This window comes from Aspergillus costaricaensis (assembly GCF_003184835.1).
Source record: "Aspergillus costaricaensis CBS 115574 unplaced genomic scaffold BO79scaffold_3, whole genome shotgun sequence".
In the NCBI taxonomy this organism is placed as follows: Eukaryota; Fungi; Ascomycota; class Eurotiomycetes; order Eurotiales; family Aspergillaceae; genus Aspergillus; species Aspergillus costaricensis.
In genome coordinates, this window is record NW_020291803.1 from 899,233 (window position 1) to 916,791 (window position 17,559).

Sequence of the window (17,559 nt, forward strand, 5' to 3'; positions counted from 1 at the left end):
CCAAGAAAGTCGAATGCCCTCCTTACCTATCTTCCAGAAACCTGGAGAAGTATTTTGACTGATTGCACAACTCCTATGCCAACACACAAGGTAATCTACGCGACATGCATCCAACGCCACAAAAGCAAAACCAAAAAGCGAATATTTACTCATACATGCTCGACATAATAGCGCATCAACGGTATAGCCCAGCTAATGTCCCTCAAAGCCACAAAATGCACCCCGACGTAGTCCAAGAAAGTTAACTAGGGAGCTTGCTCCCATTAGCCACCACCACCACCACCACCTCTATCATGATTTACATAGTAGCTACCCATTCTACCCTCCTAGCATAGCCATCGCCACAAACAACACCTCCTTCACTCTTTCTCCTTCTTTCTCTATTCAATAGACTCATCATCATCATCATCATCATCATCATGCAAGAGCAATCCGATCGGTCGCTCACCTTTCCCCCCCTCGCCACAAATACAAACAGTTAACCTACTACCTGAATAATATCACAAACAAACTATAACCCCTTACTTACTGTACGTCAGTCTGCATGTAGGTAGTATGTAGTCTGCCACAGTGGCAATGTCACCTCACACCTACCAACTACTACTACATTAATAGACAGGAGATATAATCCGGATCCATTCAACCCACTACTACTACTGATCTCATATTGACTTCAAGCGGCGGAAAACTAACTGATCGGTCGGTCGGGCAGACGACATTGCGATGGGGGTAGCAGTAGGTGCTTATGCACTGACTGACAGATTCAGACTGAGCGAATTCTTTGAAGAAAGTCAAACTTATCCTTACTAGGATTCAACTATTGTGAACAAAGGTACCGCTATTAGTAGCTCATAAGAGTGACCTAGTATTGGAAATGTCATTGCCTGATCGATGGATGGATGCATGCATGGTATGTTTGATAGCATCGGTGGTACTATGATTATCAGCCTGCTTAGGTACTATTTAGGAGTCATTAGTTCTCAGTTAGTTAGTTATAAAAGTTGTTGTTATTTTTTTATTATCTGACGAAGTGCCAGATAGTTACTATGTTTCATGTATCAGGAATACAGATGCCTGGAATAGGCAACAGCATGAGACAAGGAGATGGATAGATATGTTACGTTTACTGATTCAGATGTGTGTTGTATTTATGATGTAGGTGTCACGAATATAGTCAGTGTTGTAGTCAGATTTGGAACTTGAATGAAATATGGAATCGAATTGAAAGGAAAGAAAGGAATAAAGTACCGTTACCCATTAAGCCTGCTTTATGGAGGGCAAATAAATAAGTACAGATGGGAAATTCGAAGTTGAAAAAGAAAAGTCAACGCCAGATTGAACTTTGTTAATATAAATAAAAATGTAATGTTCAGACAGCCGCCCCAAGTCCAGCTTTAAGACTGAAAGATGATCCAAAACAACAAAACATAAAGAAAATAGAAAAACACAGTACATGCACAAGGTATCATGTTTCATAATCAATCAAGCAATCTGTTTTTGTCTTTCCTGGACCCTTTGACTCCCGTATCGTAAGAGTGACAGACATCATTACATAGGTTGTTGTTGGTTGGTTGGTTGGTTGGTCGGTTGTGCAACAATAGCGACAGCATTATCATAAAGTCATATCATATCGGTCGTCACAAAGAATAATAAGTCATGAGCATTACTGCTACACACTTGCCGTTCGTCGCTTTTCGCTCGGTTTCTGTGTATATGCGATCCACAGGCGGAAACCAGTGCCGCGCTGTTGACATTCGCGGAGGATCTTTCTGTCAGACCAGATGCTAAGGGCAACGTCGCCGTTGGGGAGCACAGGAATCTCATAGCATCTGGTGTACCACCATCGACCAACCTTAGCAACGATCTTCCGAATGGATTCGTCGTTAGAAGGCGAGGGGGAAGGGTCCGAGAGGAGATCGCCTAGGGATAGGTCCGTGTCGTTGGAGGAGGACTTTCCATGCGCCTTTGCTTTCGCTTTGGCAGCTGTTGACAGGCCTGTAAGGGGGGATACGGTGGTATTTGGGGAGGTTGTTGCAAGTATGGTGGATGGATTTGATGATGAGGTGGAGGTGGAGGACGCTGATGATCGGACGATCATTCCAGCAACAGGGATCCGTACCATACATCGTCGGAGGTTGTCAAATTTATGGCGCCCTAACAGCCGTTGAATGCTGTCGCTTGCAGGTTTGAGGCTAATATTTGCGTCGGATGTGTACGTCCGTTCCTTCAGGGTCCTTACGGCTTTTCGCGTGCGGATTCCCATGTTCACCATATCCAGGTCGAGGATACTCATTTCCAGATAACCACCTGCGCGAAGGACGCGCTTGCATTCAGAGATGATATTATCCTGCGCCTTTTCGGAACAGGCAGCTGGGAATCGTAAAACAGCCACCGCGAAGAAGCCCCTTGGGAAAGGCAGCTGATCATCGAGACTCGTGTGTTGAATGGTGTGGTGGTTTGATGGAGGCTGCCATGCTTGTGGGTGCTTGGATGCAATTGGTTTTGGCCCGTCAGTAAGACTGTACACCTCCGCGTTTGGATATGTCAAAGCACAGTAGAATGACCAATCATCATTTCCCAGTCCATCGACCACCAGGATACGTTCTTGGTCAGACCCTTTGGCATGGTTGTGTGCTGGACTAAAGAGGACTCGCCCAAAGGAGAGCCACCGGCTTGTCATCAGAGACCCAGATCGGATATTGGTATGAGCGGTGGGCCCTTCGCGATCGCGTTCTGCGATGTCGAAGAGAACGGTGTTGCGCTGTCGACAGATCTCGAAGCTCGGTGATGTAGCCAGGGCTGGTGAACTTAGTAAGCCTGACTGTTGTTCGACTATTGGATTTGGTGCCAATAGCTTGGCCTCTACCTCCTTCTCCACTATGCTACTCTCGCTTCGATCGTCACAGTAACTAGCAATGATCTCACTGTACGAAGGCTGAGATGACGGGACCAAAGACGAATGTAGCTCTGCAACAATTCTGGACCTTCGAAGCCTGACAGAGCCAGTGCTAGATCTAGGTGACGAGGCCGTAAGCTCGACTGCAGGTTGCTCAGATGGTGCAGACATTCCTGGTCCCCCGTTTATCTCTGCCTGCAGAGTCTTGCTCGCCATGGTCGCTAGCTCAAGCTTGTGATCTACCTCGGATTCGGATTCGAAGAGCGTGCTTGTCGTTTGCGGGGAAAGAACATGGTCGATTAAGTCATCATATTCACCCCATATTTCATCCTCAGTCAACTCAGAATCAGGACCTGGCATGACGGCCGTTACAGCAGCGAGACTGTCAGAGCCACTAGAAGTAGACAAAACGGAATCCTTTCTGGGTGAGAATCGCATGAACTCTTCCTTGGAGTAGGGCCCGGCAATGAAGTCTAAGACACTACCTTTCAAGGGATCCTTGAAAGGATTAGTGAGATCAAACTTGTAGTCAGATTTGCCGGGAAGTGTAGGATAAAGAGGGCCCTGTGTGAAGATGGGTGAAAACGAGATACCACCCGAGGTCTCAGCAACCGGGGCAGTCAAAGACGGTGGTGATTGAGCCACACTGAATGGCCTTGAGAAGGACTGTACAGCCGGCTTGTGCGGTCTTTCGCGCCTTGAGACTACACGTGGGATGCGCCCAACGGACGTCAGGCGACTTTGGCGCTCCCCTTCTGGCTTTACCTCTGGGCTTTGTGGTACCAGGCTCTTGTTGAAGTACACTTTCGGTGACTGAGGCTGATCTCGAAATATGGCATCGTGTAGTTTTGGTGGTGATGGTAGGAGAATGGATTCCGGTGTTTTCTTGATGTTTAAAGCAGCTGGTACTTCCACTGGGGAGCTGAGTTCGTCCTCCTCAGTGGGTGGTGAATTCTCCACGTTGTGTACGATTTCTTCCAAGGGATCAGAGTCCATGTCAATTAGGGCGTAGTGTGCAATAGGTCGGTGCACAGGCGCTGGAGCCACAGTCGCATGAAGATGAGGTGCAGTACGGGATTTTATCTTTCCTTCTTGCTTTTCGGGTTCTTGTTTTCTCTGGAAGAAATTCCACTTCAAGCCCAGGCCTCGCTTTGTCTGTTTTTGTGGACTTTGCGTGTCTACCGGTACTTTGGGACGCATAGGACGAACTTCAAGGTTCGATTGATGTAAGTCCTGGATTGAAGAAGCTGCAGGCGCTTTTGTGACCGTCGGACCTGTCTGTGGGCGCGAATATGCCACCCTTTGCTGTTCAAATGAGATCTGATGCTTCATGCCCTTAGTGGTCGGCTCCACTGAGTCTGCAGATGCTCGAGAACTAGCGAGTGTCTCTGTAGAGCAACCGGGAGACTCGGAAATTATAGACGGCTGCGTCAAGTTTGAGGTAGATGCTGTACTGAAACCACTTGTGCTTTGCTCGCTTGGCCTCCTCTGAAAAGCAATCCCATCCACATTCCCACCCCTTATGATCACTGGCTCGAGGCGACCGAGTAGAAAGTCGTCAAGGTCTAGCTCCGGCCGGCTTCTAGTGCTACCCTTGCTACTGGCAACCGATTTAGGGCCGCTTCTGGTCGTGCTTGTCGATCTTGCTCGGCTAGTGCTGCTGCTTACGCTTGATCTGCGGCCGCGCTGAGCATATCGGCCGTAGCCTTCATGTCCGGTCCCAGCAATTGGACCCTTGCGAGCTGAACGACCTTCACTTCGTGCATCCAAGTCCGGTTTGGACCTCTTCGTGAAGAGGCCAAGTCCTCGTGACTTTCCTGAGGCCACGGAATCATGCTGTAGCTTTTCTTCCTTAGCTGGTTGGCGAGGCGACTTTCGCGATAGCTCCGGAGATGCTGGTACACGGGTCAGGGAGGGTGCCCTTGCGTGCAGTGAGTCGATTGAGGTGGCTGCAGACCTATTCAACCCTGGACGTCTCTCTAAAACGGGTGACCTTTCGATTGAGTCTCGACGTTTGTGGCCCGTCACCGTTTTGGGCGATATATTGCTCTGCACTACAGGTGACGGTTCCAGTATTAACTGGTGAGTACCATCCCTGGTCGGCCTTTTGGGTATCTGGAGAGGCTTCTCAAGCAAATTTGCTCGTACTTTATCTGCGTGAGACATGACCCGTGATATCCTTTTCTCCTCTACCTTTTGCTCAGCCTCAGAGTTCGGTTTCTCTTTGGTCGAGAGTCGTCGAGTGCTGCTTGCGGATGTCTTACGGGGAAGGTGGCTGTAAGATGCGTTGGTAGTGTTCGTTGTGCCGGTCTGTGCCGAAGACTGTTTCGTCGCAGGCTCAATAACAGATGCCTTTGCTCTGGTGCTTTGGTCCAACAAGGGTGACTGTGTTGCGCCCGGCTGCCCTCGGTCACTCGCAGGGCTTGTCTGTTGTGTCTGATGAGAGAACACCGGAAGCCGACTTTGGGATGGACTAGGTTGCCTTAGGCGAGAACTTTTTGCGGAATGAACGATTCCCGGTGAGTACGAGGATAAAGTAGTTGGTGTCGAAGTCCTACTCCACACTCCTGGAGATTCTGAATACCTTGTGGAAGGACTACTGGCAGACGGGATTATCGGAGTTGGGGGTGGTAGATTTTGTGTGTTGATAGTGGTCCTGAGGCTTGCAAGTTCCTTCGGACCGGTTTGGACGTGAGCTTCCGGTACGATGGTCGAAAGATTATCCTCCGAAGCCATTGGTGACGCTAAAATTGAACGGTTCGTAGAGGGTCGTAAGGAGGCGCTCAGAGTTGGCCCAATGGTAGGGATATCTGGTATAATTACATTCAGCTTCTCAGGTCGTAGTCTCTCCAAACTTGGTCTGTTCTGTGCGGTATGTTGACCGATTGTCGGCGCCTTCCTCCGCAAGACATTGCGCGGTCGACCGGGAGCAGGGGACCTCTGGTCGGTGTCAAGGGCGTTCAGGGGTTCGGCAGCCATGTGGAAGGGTTGGCGAACGCCTCCATCCGGCATTGGATGCAAGGGTATCGGCGGCAATGGATGCGTGGCTGTTCGCGGAGGTATCGATGGACGAGCATGCTGACCGGCCGGGATCGTCGAAGGGTCTGATCGTGCGACACTGTGACGAGATTCCTCAGCGCTGGACACCGATGACGCTCGGATGGCCCTAGTCGAGGCATGCGTTGGTCTTGGTATTTGCGGCCTGGGCAATAGCTGGGCAGGGGCGTCGTGATGCCGAGCTGAGGCCATCGCGGGCGACGATACGCTCCGGGACTGGCTGGCGACATTCTTCAGTCGGGGTATTCGACCGCCGTCAGACTTGTGCGACGACATGGTGTGACCTGGGTCCAGCCTCCAGTTGTAGTCCGAAGACCAACGATCTAACGATAGGAGTAGGACGAGGTAGACAGGAAATCATTCCGTCTGATGATATTTATAGCCGACGAGAACGCTACCAGCGATAAGGCTTGTGAGCTTTCATTGAACCAATGCCAGCAGCTGGGGAATGACTTACCCTTCATAACATGTCAGGGAATTGTGCGAGTTGCGACAGTGACAGGTGCCGGTCAATTATAAAACCTAGAAAGTAACCGCGCAGCGGGGTATGTAGAGGCGGGGCAGAAGAAAGCTATTCAGAATAGGGCCACGGTTTGATGGAGCGTTGGGGAAATAAGCGGTCGTATTTAGCGGGGGGCAGGTGTCATAGAAGAATAGTAACCAAGACCGACAAGAAGATACGAGACTGCAACTATGGAAAGCAGAACATTTAAAAAGTATACAAAGGACCGACAAGTACACCGTACAGGCGCTGCGCCACAGTATGGAGACGTTCAGAGTGGCTAAATGCAGGAGAAAAAATAAAAAAAAGGTCGAGCTCCGTCTGCACGACCACGTCAGAGAGCGTCGGTCTATTAAAAAAGGTAGACTATGCGGAAGCCACATTAAATGGCGTAGAATAGAACAACCAAGACCAGCTACACAGGAAAAAACAACGAAAAGAACGATAGAGATGAATAGAAGAGAAGAAGAAGAGGGAGAGAAAGAGAAGGGCATGCGAACTGGGAGCTGGAAGTCTTAATTAGTCCCGTACCAGGAATAGATCTGGACCATCTGCGAAACCTGGACAAGCCAGGACTACCCTCGAACCCCGTTTGGCGACATCGTGCGTAGTGGGGGAACCAGTAACCCGATTCGTAGGTAAACGATCCGTCTAGAGAGCGTCAACCATCACAGATAATCCTGGCGCGATTCGTGCGATCGACGCTGGGTCGGGATTCGAGCAGTGATGTGACCGGGATGGTAATTGGCGCAGGCACTTCTCCTTTTCTCTGCTTCCCTTTCTTGATCTGGTGAATTATCTCCTGTGATCCCGCCCTCTGTTATCGACGGTCTCAATCCTGGAGTCTATCTAAATCAGCCGAAGTCACGAGCAGGCTGGCGAATAATCTCTCGAAAGCCGTCAAGCTCGACCAGGCTGGGGACAAGCCGTAATGACAGCAGAGGCAAGGCCAGTGGACAGTGGAAGGAATCCATGCCCGCGGCCCACTCCTGGTTGTTACGGCTATTCTAACTGGTAAGGACCATGGTCTTCCAGGGTTGGGGATTGTTCAACGGCATCGCTTGACAGGTCGAGATGGAGTTGAGTGGCGTGAGATAGCGGGAAGACCGTCGTGCGCTGAACCGGCCATTTGCCGTGGGCCAACGCGCGAATGGCAGATGCAGGCATCAGCCAAGCATGCTGGTGGTCACTGTAAGTCTTCTGTCAGTTGTCAGTCAGTCAGGATTGCCGCAGTCAACTAGTGCTTTGTAAGGACTAAAAAGCGAGGTTCAAGCTCGAAGTGGTCTGTGTGTTTTTTTGGAGAAGATGGGCGCTGATTTGATGCTGACCGGAGATTTTCACGGCGGCGACCCAAGCCGGTCAGGTGGTGGTCACTGACCGTCACTGATGGTCACTGACTATTCGGAGAGGCCGACTTTAGCCATCTCGATTTTAATTATAGCAACACCACACATGCAGGCAGGCCTTCATTCTCTTTCTCCCACCATGGGAATTTGAAGTCTCTTGAGGAATCAACTACACTGCAATGTCTACTTTGTTATCTCTAGAGAGCAACTATCTCACACTTTCTCTGCTGTGTGTGTGTGTGTGTGTGTGTGTGCTCTGAATGAGCGACAAGGTACTACACCACACTCAACCCTGGTACACCGGAAGGTTCGCCCCGATCCATTCAACTTCCCCCAATCCAGTCACATCGTTTATTGCCCCCCATCACACAGAACGAAATGGACATTTGCCTCGATCCACTCTTACAACGGCCAGACATGATATACTTTGTTCCTTCGCGTACCTTTCACACAACCAGTGACATCCCCGAAGCTACAGGCCGCACACAGCAGCTGAGACCGAGGACTAAACCCGGTGGATCCCCGCCGCCTTAGCAAACCACAGTCGGTCCCTAATTGCCTATCTGCAATCCTTTCAAAATCAACTAAGAAAAGTGCCTCATTGCCTCTCCCCGACCCGAGGGGAATGCGGAGTCGCTGAGCCGTGGGTCTTGATCCGCCGCTAGACATTCAACACGGGGCGACAATCACGCCTGATTGACGGATCCAAGGTGAACGGAGCCTGGCTCAGCAATTAGCACCACGGGCGCACTGAACCAACTACGAAGGGCTTTTGCCCGACAGAGTGAAGCAAAGGCCCCCCGCCCCTGCTGCCTTTTTGTGAATGTGATTCAGTGGGACGGCGGTTAACTGACTTCTGGCCTACTTACTATATCTGAACTTTACCCCCTCTCTCGTCTCCCCTAAGCGATGTGACATATACCAATCACGGAGCATCTAGAACTTGTTCACAGTTGGTTGTTTACGCGTCTGTCTAGGACGGATAAAACATGCGACTCGGGGCGAAAACAGAAGGAATGTGCGTGATGATAGACTAAGTTCTGCAGATCCGATCCGATCCCAAGGCCAGCCAGGAAAGAAGCCACGGTCGGTCGGTCGGTCGGTTGGTGCTGCAGGAACTGGGGCGCCATCATGCTCATGCGCCAGGGATTTTCAGCTGAACGTGTGAATGCTACGAGTTCCACTACAGAATTAGGCTTGCAGCTCGACTATTTACTTGGGATTCGATAGCTTATATGCTGTACACCAGCCTCCTTTTATATTATTCGCCTCGTTTCTTCGTCAATGGTGAGTGATGTTTGATGGGGAGAACAATGACTGAAGAAGGGTAAGAAAAAGAAAGCAACACAAGGGCGGATTGGATGGATGCATGTCACCCTGCACGGATCTTTGACCACATCCAGGGGAAATCTCCGGGCAATATCCAACAATGCCTACCGGGATCTCCTTAATGGCCCTGACTTCTTGTGACACCGTCAGATCCAATGACCGAATCGTATTTGCCAGTTACACAATGGCCGACCCGATCGACCAGGTCCGGCACTTCTTTGTGGCACCCAGGCCATTTTATCACAATATCCCTCACACCGTCAACCGCGACTCCAGTTCGCAACATGTACACAACAGCATATTTTCAGACCAAAGCTTGAATTTCCCCTAAAACGCCAGTAACCTGTAAAGAAAGAAGAAAGAAGAGATAGCAGAATATGAACCGGAATATCACATTGCGACCCTCTGGGTCTACGCAGCAGCTCCGAACCTCTTCTTCCGAGCTTCCAGGGCCGCGACGTCCTTTTGACTCCAGTTGGTCTTGGCCCCAGCAGCAGCAGTAGCACCACCGCCATTCTGTTGCTTCTGAGGGCGACCTTGACCCTGGTTACGGTTCCCACCGTGTCCTCCTCTGCCGCGGAACCTGTTCCTCCCTCCGAGATCCCTCTTCTTTCCACCGCGACCACCGCCGCCGCCGCTCTGCTCATCACCGCGACCTCTCTTGCGCGACTTCTCCTCCTTCTCCGGCAACGCCTCATCCAGCTTCTTCACACCGACTTCCCCAGGAGCCGGAGCCGCAGTACCGAACCGCTTCGCCCGCTCCAGCTGCTTCTCCGCCGCTTCAATCGCAGCCTTGGACTCCTCCGTAACACCGAACTTCTCCGCGCGAGCCTTCCTCTTCTTCAATTCCTCCTCCATCTCCGTAATGGGCAACCCAGCGGAGTAAGTAACTGCCGGCTTCTTCTCCTCCTCTCCCTCCTTCCCCGTAGCACCAGCACCAGCACCCTCCTCTTCCTTCTTCTCCTCCTGCTGCTGCGCAGCATCACCAGGTTGTTCGACCTTCAAATCCTTCGCCGTCGCGGGATCCGCCTCCTCATCCAACTTCTGATTCGGCACCTTGACGGGGTTCTCTACCTCGCCTTGTCCACCGGCCGCGATTGCCGCGGCGCCCGTCGCAGTCGACGCTGTAGCAGCCGCCTCACCAGCAGGGACCTCATCGTCTTCCCAGTCAATCACATCATCGGTGTTGTTGTCACCCTTCGTAGCAGCAGCAGCAGCAGCAGCAGGCTTCTCCTCCGACTTGTCAGCAGCGCTGTTATCGTTCTCCTGGAGCCGAGCGACCATCTCAGCCTTCTTGCCCGTGTGGGGGAGATTGCGCGACTTGAGGATCTCGATCAATTCGGCGTTGGTCTTCTTGCTGTAGTCGGTTGCCATTTTGATCTGGATTGCGATATGCGATGTTAGGTAGGTAGGTAGGTGTGTATCGTAGTAGACGACAGTAATAGTAAGGTAAAGTATGTAAGCAAGCAAGTTGCGACAGATGGATGGATGAGATGGGAGGGAAGAAGGGGGATTGAAATAGATAGATAAAAGAGAAGAAAGCGAATGAGACGATTACACTCTCACAACCACCATGCGCAATTCAAACAAAATTCAATTTAATAGATTGTCGGAAGGAAAAAACCGTGAATGATGATTGTGGTTGTACTGAAAAGAAAAGAGATGAGATGAAAGAAAGAGATTGATGATTGGGGGGGGGAAAGAGATGGGTGGTGGATGGGGATGGAGGTCCGTTCCGGAACTGGTGGTGGTGCTCTGAGCTACGCGTTTTTGGGGGGAAAACGCGGGTGTTCCAGGCTTCCCAGTTCTGTTCTCTCATCTGCGGGCTTTGTTCTGGCTTGTCTGGCCTGTGAGTGAGCCTAGTTACTGCCGGAGCTTACCGGTTTGAGGGAGAGATTATGGAAGTCACGTGGTGTAAGTGTGGTGGGTATGACATAATCGCTTGTTGATTCTATTTTAACTAGTTTCTAGTATGAATGTGTATACTTCGTTCAGCTATTTGTTAAGAAAATATGGAATTTACCCAGAATGAAAAGATACTCTTGACGGGATATTAATTATGCATGTGTGCTTACTACTAATCTAAAACTTTGCAATCGTGGATGATGACAGCTGAAAGAAAGAAAGAAAGATGGATTAATAGATGATAGATCCCGCTTAATTGCCAGTTAGTGGTAGTTAGTGTTTGAGTGGTGGCGGTGATTTTGCGGTTAAATTGTGGCTGAAGTTACTACTACTATTGAGTTTATATAACGGGCCAGTCTGTTGCTTTAACTTTATGTGGAATGATTGGGCGCAGCTGCCAGCTGAAGCAAAAGCATAGATAGACTTTGTGTTGACGTGGTGCTTGGATAGCCTTTGAGTGGCGGAGGGATCCGGACGTGGCTGGGTTTAAGCGCGTTGGCGTGGGTTATAGGGTCTATTGAGTATAGCGTGTGTGGGTATAGATGTTACGTTTGGATAGCTTTGTTGAGATGGGGAGTGTGGTTCATGGGAAGTTGCAGTGATATCTATCTTCCTTTTGTTCTTTTTCTACAATGATGAGCTTGGATTGCTTCTGCCTCTGTGAGCAGAATGATCATGAATTTAAATTGCTCAATGAGTTAGGCAATTAAAGACCATCGCAAAGTACCATATGCACCAGATAATAACCGCATATTCTCTGTCCCATCGAAGCACAGGCACACAGCTTCAACAACGAGGATCATTACACCTCAGAAGAGATATCATCCATAGAACCAATACTCCGCCGCATACTCCACCTCAAACGCGCCCTCGTGTCCCGCGCACGTAGCCGGACTAACACCGCCAGCTGTATAAACACGATAAACTTCCTACACACCACAGTTAGTACCATGTAACTTAGGCACACAAACACAGATACAGATGTAAAGCATACCTTAATTCCCACCCCATCAATCCCATCCAACTTGAGCCACGGCACATCCACACTCTTGGGAGCATTAGCACTAGCAACCTTTTTCGTGGAAGCCCAATCGTCATCCCCACTGAACCTGAGATCGAAGGACGGCTGTCCAGAGCCCGTAAAGTAATGTTCACCAAGAATGCCCGCTCCCGTTCCAGCTAGGCTGATCATCGTGGCGAAAAAGTCCAGCGTCTCGAGGGGGATGCCTTGCACGAGGGCCGGGAGATGGTGCAGGAGCTCCTCATCGACCGAGGCGATGCAGGAGACATCGAAGAGGGTGGCCAGGGCGCCAACGGAGGTGGGTTTGCTGGTGGAATTTTGAGGTGAAGGGCAGGTGTAGTTTTGGGTTCCTCGGCCGAGGGCGACGTGCTGGAGGGTGAGGTTGCTGGCTGGGGTGGGGAGGGTTGTGAGGTTGTTGTTCATGTTGAGAGTGGTGGTGTTGAGCGAGCATGAAGTGAGGTGGAGATTCTTCAGGTTGGAGATGGTGGAGCTGAAGATGGAGGTGGTGGTTAGGATGTCGTTGGCGTTGGTGTTGGTGTCAATGTCGGTGTCGGTGTTATTGGTATCATCGGGGGTTGAGTGTGGGATTGCGGTGACGAGGAGGGGGAGGAGAAAAACGAGGAGGTAGTTGAGAAGCATCATGATGTAGATGTTTGTTTCTTGAATGAGAGATGAGTAGCTTGCGAGAGGTTTGGGGTTATAGTTTCTGTTCTTAACTGAAGCAGAAGATGAAGTGGGTTGGTGGTGAGGGAATTGTTCTGATGGAAGGAAGCATCGACAAATATAAGTAGTAGGAGAATGATCCACTCAGTTATTGCAGATACTGATGCTCACTGATTCATTACCTATTCACTCAGTTCCAATTCTGAGAAGCATTATGACCAGTCTGCCTTGACATCCCTCAGGATTCCCTCTCAGCCATGCTAAATCAATCCAGTCCAGTTGATGCACGCAAGCATTGATATGTTGGATAGCCAGATACACTGCCTCCACACGAGATAAACGGTGAGGACTGAAGTCAACAAGAAAGACGCCTTCCTCCAAAGCAACAGGAAAAGAATCTCAGTATGCCCGATATCTCGCATGCAGAGACAATCCACAGGCAACAACCCTCCAACATTCAATCAAGTCAGTCAGTCGGGCATAGCATGGACCCCCCAGGCCAACAAGTTATACCCTATAGGCAGCATAGGCGCTACACCCAAAAGCAGCCTTGCAGATATAGCCACACGCCTGTGTAATCTACCTTGGAATCTGTCTAACAGGCATTCGCGGACGGCAGTGGGTGTGAGACGCGCATAAAACCAACAAGGTTTGATATAAGCGCCGTTGCCCTCGTGGCCATGCATCGGCCGTTGAGAACATTTCCGAACCAGAAATCTCTTAATTTAGGTACACCTGCGGAAGAGTAGCCGAGTTAGCGCTTGCTATTATTATTCGACATATATTGGAGATGGTTGTGGGACAACCTGCATACACAATGTCATGCGCAGTTTAGGACACACGATGTCCTCCATAGCCATTGGTGCGATGTGAAATTACCGTCGCTTCGCGTGGAAGATTCAACATGCTAGTTGCCGTGAGCCGTATGTCGCTGTATACCGCAAGTTCTTGGTGCTTCTGCTGTGTTTACCTTTGCGGATGGTTGGCTTTGCTGATGGATGACCACGATGGAAGAAGATGGCCCCGACATTGAAGCCTCTTAATATGCAAGACCGGTTCGGGATGAACATGAATATAAGATGAACAGCAGCTTCTGCAGGCTATGAGCATGCCTCGCCATCATCTTTGAATGAAATAACCTCTTCCCCAAGATCGCGCCCCGGCGCTTCAAGCCCACAACCTGTTACACCATCACCATTAGCGATTCCGCTGTGAACCCCATCATAAACATAGAGATCAAAAAGACACTGATGTTCGTCCATTCGGGATTTCCGAGCCTTGACAGACACTCGGACAATGCGGAGAAAGTCGGGAGGTGACCCTTGCTTTGGCCCCTAAAGCACAGATGCTTTAGCTTCCAATCCAGCATGCTCAGCTCCCAGTGAAGAAGGTACGCCGATGGCTGCAAGCACAAGCAGGCAAGCAAGGGTCTTAGCTTACCTGCTGCACGGAATTGGATTCATACTTCTTGGGCAAAAGTAGATGGATCCATCCCCCGTGAAGGCTGTACAGGTCAAACAGGGGCGCGTGCGGACCAGGGGTCACTGTCACTGTCACTGAGCATGGAAAGACTAGTTCGAAGAAAAGTACAGAGATAAGGATAGCGTCAGTCAGTCTACAAGGAACCCCGGGGGTGCATTTCAAGCATCTTTGATTAGACAATAAGGTATATAGTAGCGACCGTGGTGACACCGTGGGTGTCTAGTATGCTCCAAACAAGTTTAACCGTGGCAAACAAAGCAGCCTGCATTTCCCAGCCCATGCTCCGCCCAATTGCAACGGGTATCAGCCCTGCACTCGCGTTGGCAAGTGCACCTCCTTATAGCAATTTATCCCAGCAGAAAAACAAACCCAACTCAGATCAACAGCCCATGCTAATTCCCGATAACAAATCATCGCGCGAGACTCTGCGGCACAGCAAGGAAAAAGGTCAAGTAACCGAATGGAAACAAACATAAGAAAAAAGGGGGGAGAAGAAGAGAAATATTCTAGATCATAGAAGAAAAAAGACATGAGAAAGTAAAGGGCCTGCTGCGTATATATTCCGATTTGCAATCATATCACGGAAAACGCAGGAAAAGAAGTGAATCATCAAGAACCAAACCCCAGCTGGTATCTGAGCAGAAAAAGCCATGCCGAACAGAAAAAGGAAATTAAACAACATCGGACCAACTCCCTAGTCTAGCGAGAGATAAGAAGGAAATGGGTAATCAAAACCAAAGAAAAAGGAAAAAAACAAATCACCAACCAGCAAAACAACCGGTACCTCTATGGTCATAACTTGGGTAATAAAGACATCACTAGCAACCCTCCGAGCCGTTGTACCGTGTCTTGCCTGTCCAGGGGAATCTGAGAAAAACAAAGGAAACAAAAGAAATGGGGTATCGTTTCTCTGCCACACTGGCCGAGACGGAAAGAGAAGAAAAGTAGAAGAGGAATCGAAGCTGTTGTACAAGAATACGGAACCCGATTCAAGAGTGAGACGTCGCACAATGTGTTGCGATGCGTCTCAGGATCGTAGTCCGCTGTTCCTCCGCCCCGTTAAGGTGGCGTTAAGGGGGAGGCGTTCGAGACTGAGAGAAAGAGTGACTTGATTTACTCTTCGTCTTCGCCCGAAGCACCTTCCTTTTCTCCTTTGTGGACCTTCTTGTGCCGCCGCAGGTTGGAGACGACGGAGAAATGACGACCACAGCCTTCCACGTCACATGCGAATGCTAGATTCCCGAATATCAGTACCACAGACCACTAGTAAAGGCTCGTTCTGGAACTTACGTTTTTCACCAGTGTGACTGTACATATGAGTCTGAAGAGACGAAGGGCGGGTAAACCGCTTGTCGCACACCTTGCACTTGTGCTTCTTCTGGGTGTTGGACGGCATCTTGGAGCTGAATTGGCTCATCATCGACTGGGGTCCCGGAGGCGCACTTCCCGTCAACAGGGTTGACGGGCGAGGCAGCGTCCGCGACAGATGGCCATTCTCGTAAGATTCCGAAGTAGTAGAGCTGTAATCAGTCACAGAGGACTCCACGGATGCGACAGAGGCGGAATAGTAGGGGTAGTTCCCGCCGGAAGAGATCGACGATCCCGAAGAGTGTGTCGAGGGGAAACCGTAAGAGTCACCCGAGCCTCGCGAGCTGCGAGGGCCGTAGATATTGCGGGGTGTCATATCCTGGCTGAGCGCGACCATTCCACGGCTGGCATCAAGAGCATCTCCGAATGTTGGGGCGGAAGGGGGTTGCGATTGACCAACGCGAGCATCACTAATATGATGAAAATGAATGTAAGCATATTTCCACACCGCTGGAAGCTCCAGATGAAATAGTAAACTTACGCATGAGATATCCGACGGTCCTGGTGTTGGTGCATAGACGGAGCGTAGCTGAGCGGGGCGTAGCTCGCGGGTGCGAAGCTGGTCATGGGCGAGGCGGTAGTGTAGGCCGGGGCTTGATCGAAAGAAGTGCGCGGCATGTCGTGCGACAAACCCATCATCTCCGGTCCGGGGTAACTCGAAGCAGTAGCAGTAGGGTAGTTGCTCCCGGCGACCATCGAGGGAGCGGAAACGGGAATACTCGAGTATGGCATAGACATCGGTGGGCGGCTCACTTCCTCCTGCTTAACATGGCTGAGGCCAATCTGGCTGGGTCCCATGGAAGTCGCGTAGACCGGAGGAGTGGAATGGGACGAAGTTTGAGCGGTCCATGGGTCGGTGAACTGCGGAGCGCTGTGGTGCATGTTGTGTTGATACACGTTATCGAAGCCCATCCCGCCGTATTGGCGGTTCTGGTTCTCAATGACCATCGTCATGGAGGATAGTTGATTTATCGCGTGGATTTGAATTTAGAGAAGAAAAAAAGTGAGACAAGACGTTGGGGGGGCACGAGATTCACGGCGCAAGATATCCCTGGGAAAATGCAGGAACCAAAACACAGGATTTCCCCGCGAAAAGGTTGACGACACAAGAAGGGGATTGCGCGGGTGAACTGGAATGGTAGAAGGTGGGGAGGAGCAGAAGAATGGAAGGGGGTGGGAGAGAAAATAGATCGCGAGGATGATCAACAAGGAGGAAGTGGGAGGAGAGGATGAATTGATCCGCGCAAAATGTATAGAGAATGCAAGTGTAGGACAAGCTTCGAGGATGATGGGAGAGGCGCAAAGTAAAAGTAGTTTCCCTGAGGGTAGTAGACCAGGAAATAAGTATGAGAGAGAGGAGAAAGAGTAGAAGAGAGCCAGGTCAGCTCGAGGTAGAAAAACAATTCAGAAATCCCTTTTGAAGGTGAGAACCCGACAGACAGGAAGAAGGAAAGACAAGACAGTCTGGGGAAGGGCCCCGAAGGGGATCGGCGAAGCTTATGAACAAATACAGGATCTCAGCATGAGGATGGACCGCAGGGACGAAGGGAAGCCCTGGCGTTGCCGTGTTGGTGATGGCCTAGTGCCACTGACGACGTCCCGTCGGGGACGGTTGCAGATCGTTACTTTGGGCCGCTTAGGCTTCGAAACGGCGCCAGTGTTAAAAAAACGAGAGGAATTGCTTGGTGGCAGTGGAAATCTCCAAATGGGAACCAGTTCCTCGGGTGACTCTCAAGGTTTTGGATGGGTCTTCTACTTTCCCTGGTTTAGATCGATTTTTATTTCTTTTTTAATTTTATTATTTTTTATTATTATTATAATAATTTTTATTTATTTATTTATTTTAACACCTTTCTTTTCTGGGAGAGAGCAGAGCAAAAGAGAGGGGAGAGCAGAAAGAGTGTGAGAGTGAGAGAGAGGAAGAGGAGGGGGGTCTTTTTCTGAATTGAGCATTGCCCTTTTTTTTTTTTTTTTTTTTTTTTTTTTTTTT

General features: G+C 50.1%; 6 protein-coding genes across 6 annotated transcripts; all 6 read right to left on the reverse strand.

Moving 5' to 3' along the window:
- Positions 1–1,163: 1,163 nt before the first annotated feature.
- Positions 1,164–1,573, reverse strand: BO79DRAFT_43811 (uncharacterized protein). Its single transcript, XM_025689255.1, has one exon. It carries the CDS (start codon positions 1,474–1,476, stop codon positions 1,258–1,260), a length of 219 nt encoding a protein of 72 aa, XP_025544035.1. The 5' UTR covers positions 1,477–1,573; the 3' UTR covers positions 1,164–1,257.
- Positions 1,573–6,320, reverse strand: BO79DRAFT_43808 (uncharacterized protein). Its single transcript, XM_025689253.1, has one exon. It carries the CDS (start codon positions 6,227–6,229, stop codon positions 1,670–1,672), a length of 4,560 nt encoding a protein of 1,519 aa, XP_025544036.1. The 5' UTR covers positions 6,230–6,320; the 3' UTR covers positions 1,573–1,669.
- On the reverse strand, positions 6,321–6,910 carry BO79DRAFT_43807 (uncharacterized protein). The gene is made up of 2 exons (XM_025689252.1): positions 6,411–6,910; positions 6,321–6,347 (listed from the first exon to the last, which is right to left on the reverse strand). The coding sequence occupies exon 1, from the start codon at positions 6,836–6,838 to the stop codon at positions 6,476–6,478; it is 363 nt and encodes a 120-aa protein (XP_025544037.1). The 5' UTR covers positions 6,839–6,910; the 3' UTR covers positions 6,321–6,347; positions 6,411–6,475.
- A 2,145-nt stretch (positions 6,911–9,055) lies between these two features.
- Positions 9,056–10,842, reverse strand: BO79DRAFT_206943 (SAP domain-containing protein). The gene has a single exon (XM_025682077.1). The coding sequence runs from the start codon at positions 10,502–10,504 to the stop codon at positions 9,542–9,544; it is 963 nt and encodes a 320-aa protein (XP_025544038.1). The 5' UTR covers positions 10,505–10,842; the 3' UTR covers positions 9,056–9,541.
- A 1,014-nt stretch (positions 10,843–11,856) lies between these two features.
- Positions 11,857–12,479, reverse strand: BO79DRAFT_137526 (DUF3455 domain-containing protein; the record flags this gene model as incomplete). Its single annotated transcript, XM_025678123.1, has 2 exons — positions 11,857–11,964; positions 12,030–12,479. 2 exons carry the CDS (start codon positions 12,477–12,479, stop codon positions 11,857–11,859), a joined length of 558 nt encoding a protein of 185 aa, XP_025544039.1.
- A 2,381-nt stretch (positions 12,480–14,860) lies between these two features.
- BO79DRAFT_272618 (C2H2-type zinc finger protein) lies at positions 14,861–16,523 on the reverse strand (the record flags this gene model as incomplete). The annotated part of the gene is made up of 3 exons (XM_025687446.1): positions 14,861–15,433; positions 15,492–15,979; positions 16,051–16,523. 3 exons carry the CDS (start codon positions 16,521–16,523, stop codon positions 15,315–15,317), a joined length of 1,080 nt encoding a protein of 359 aa, XP_025544040.1. The 3' UTR covers positions 14,861–15,314.
- Between the last annotated feature and the right edge of the window lie 1,036 nt (positions 16,524–17,559).

Bases quoted from the DNA above. Each gene is read 5' to 3' on its own strand.
- BO79DRAFT_43811 (XM_025689255.1), bottom strand. From the start codon at position 1,476: ATGAAACATGATACCTTGTGCATGTACTGTGTTTTTCTATTTTCTTTA.
- BO79DRAFT_43808 (XM_025689253.1), bottom strand. From the start codon at position 6,229: ATGTCGTCGCACAAGTCTGACGGCGGTCGAATACCCCGACTGAAGAAT.
- BO79DRAFT_43807 (XM_025689252.1), bottom strand. From the start codon at position 6,838: ATGTGGCTTCCGCATAGTCTACCTTTTTTAATAGACCGACGCTCTCTG.
- BO79DRAFT_206943 (XM_025682077.1), bottom strand. From the start codon at position 10,504: ATGGCAACCGACTACAGCAAGAAGACCAACGCCGAATTGATCGAGATC.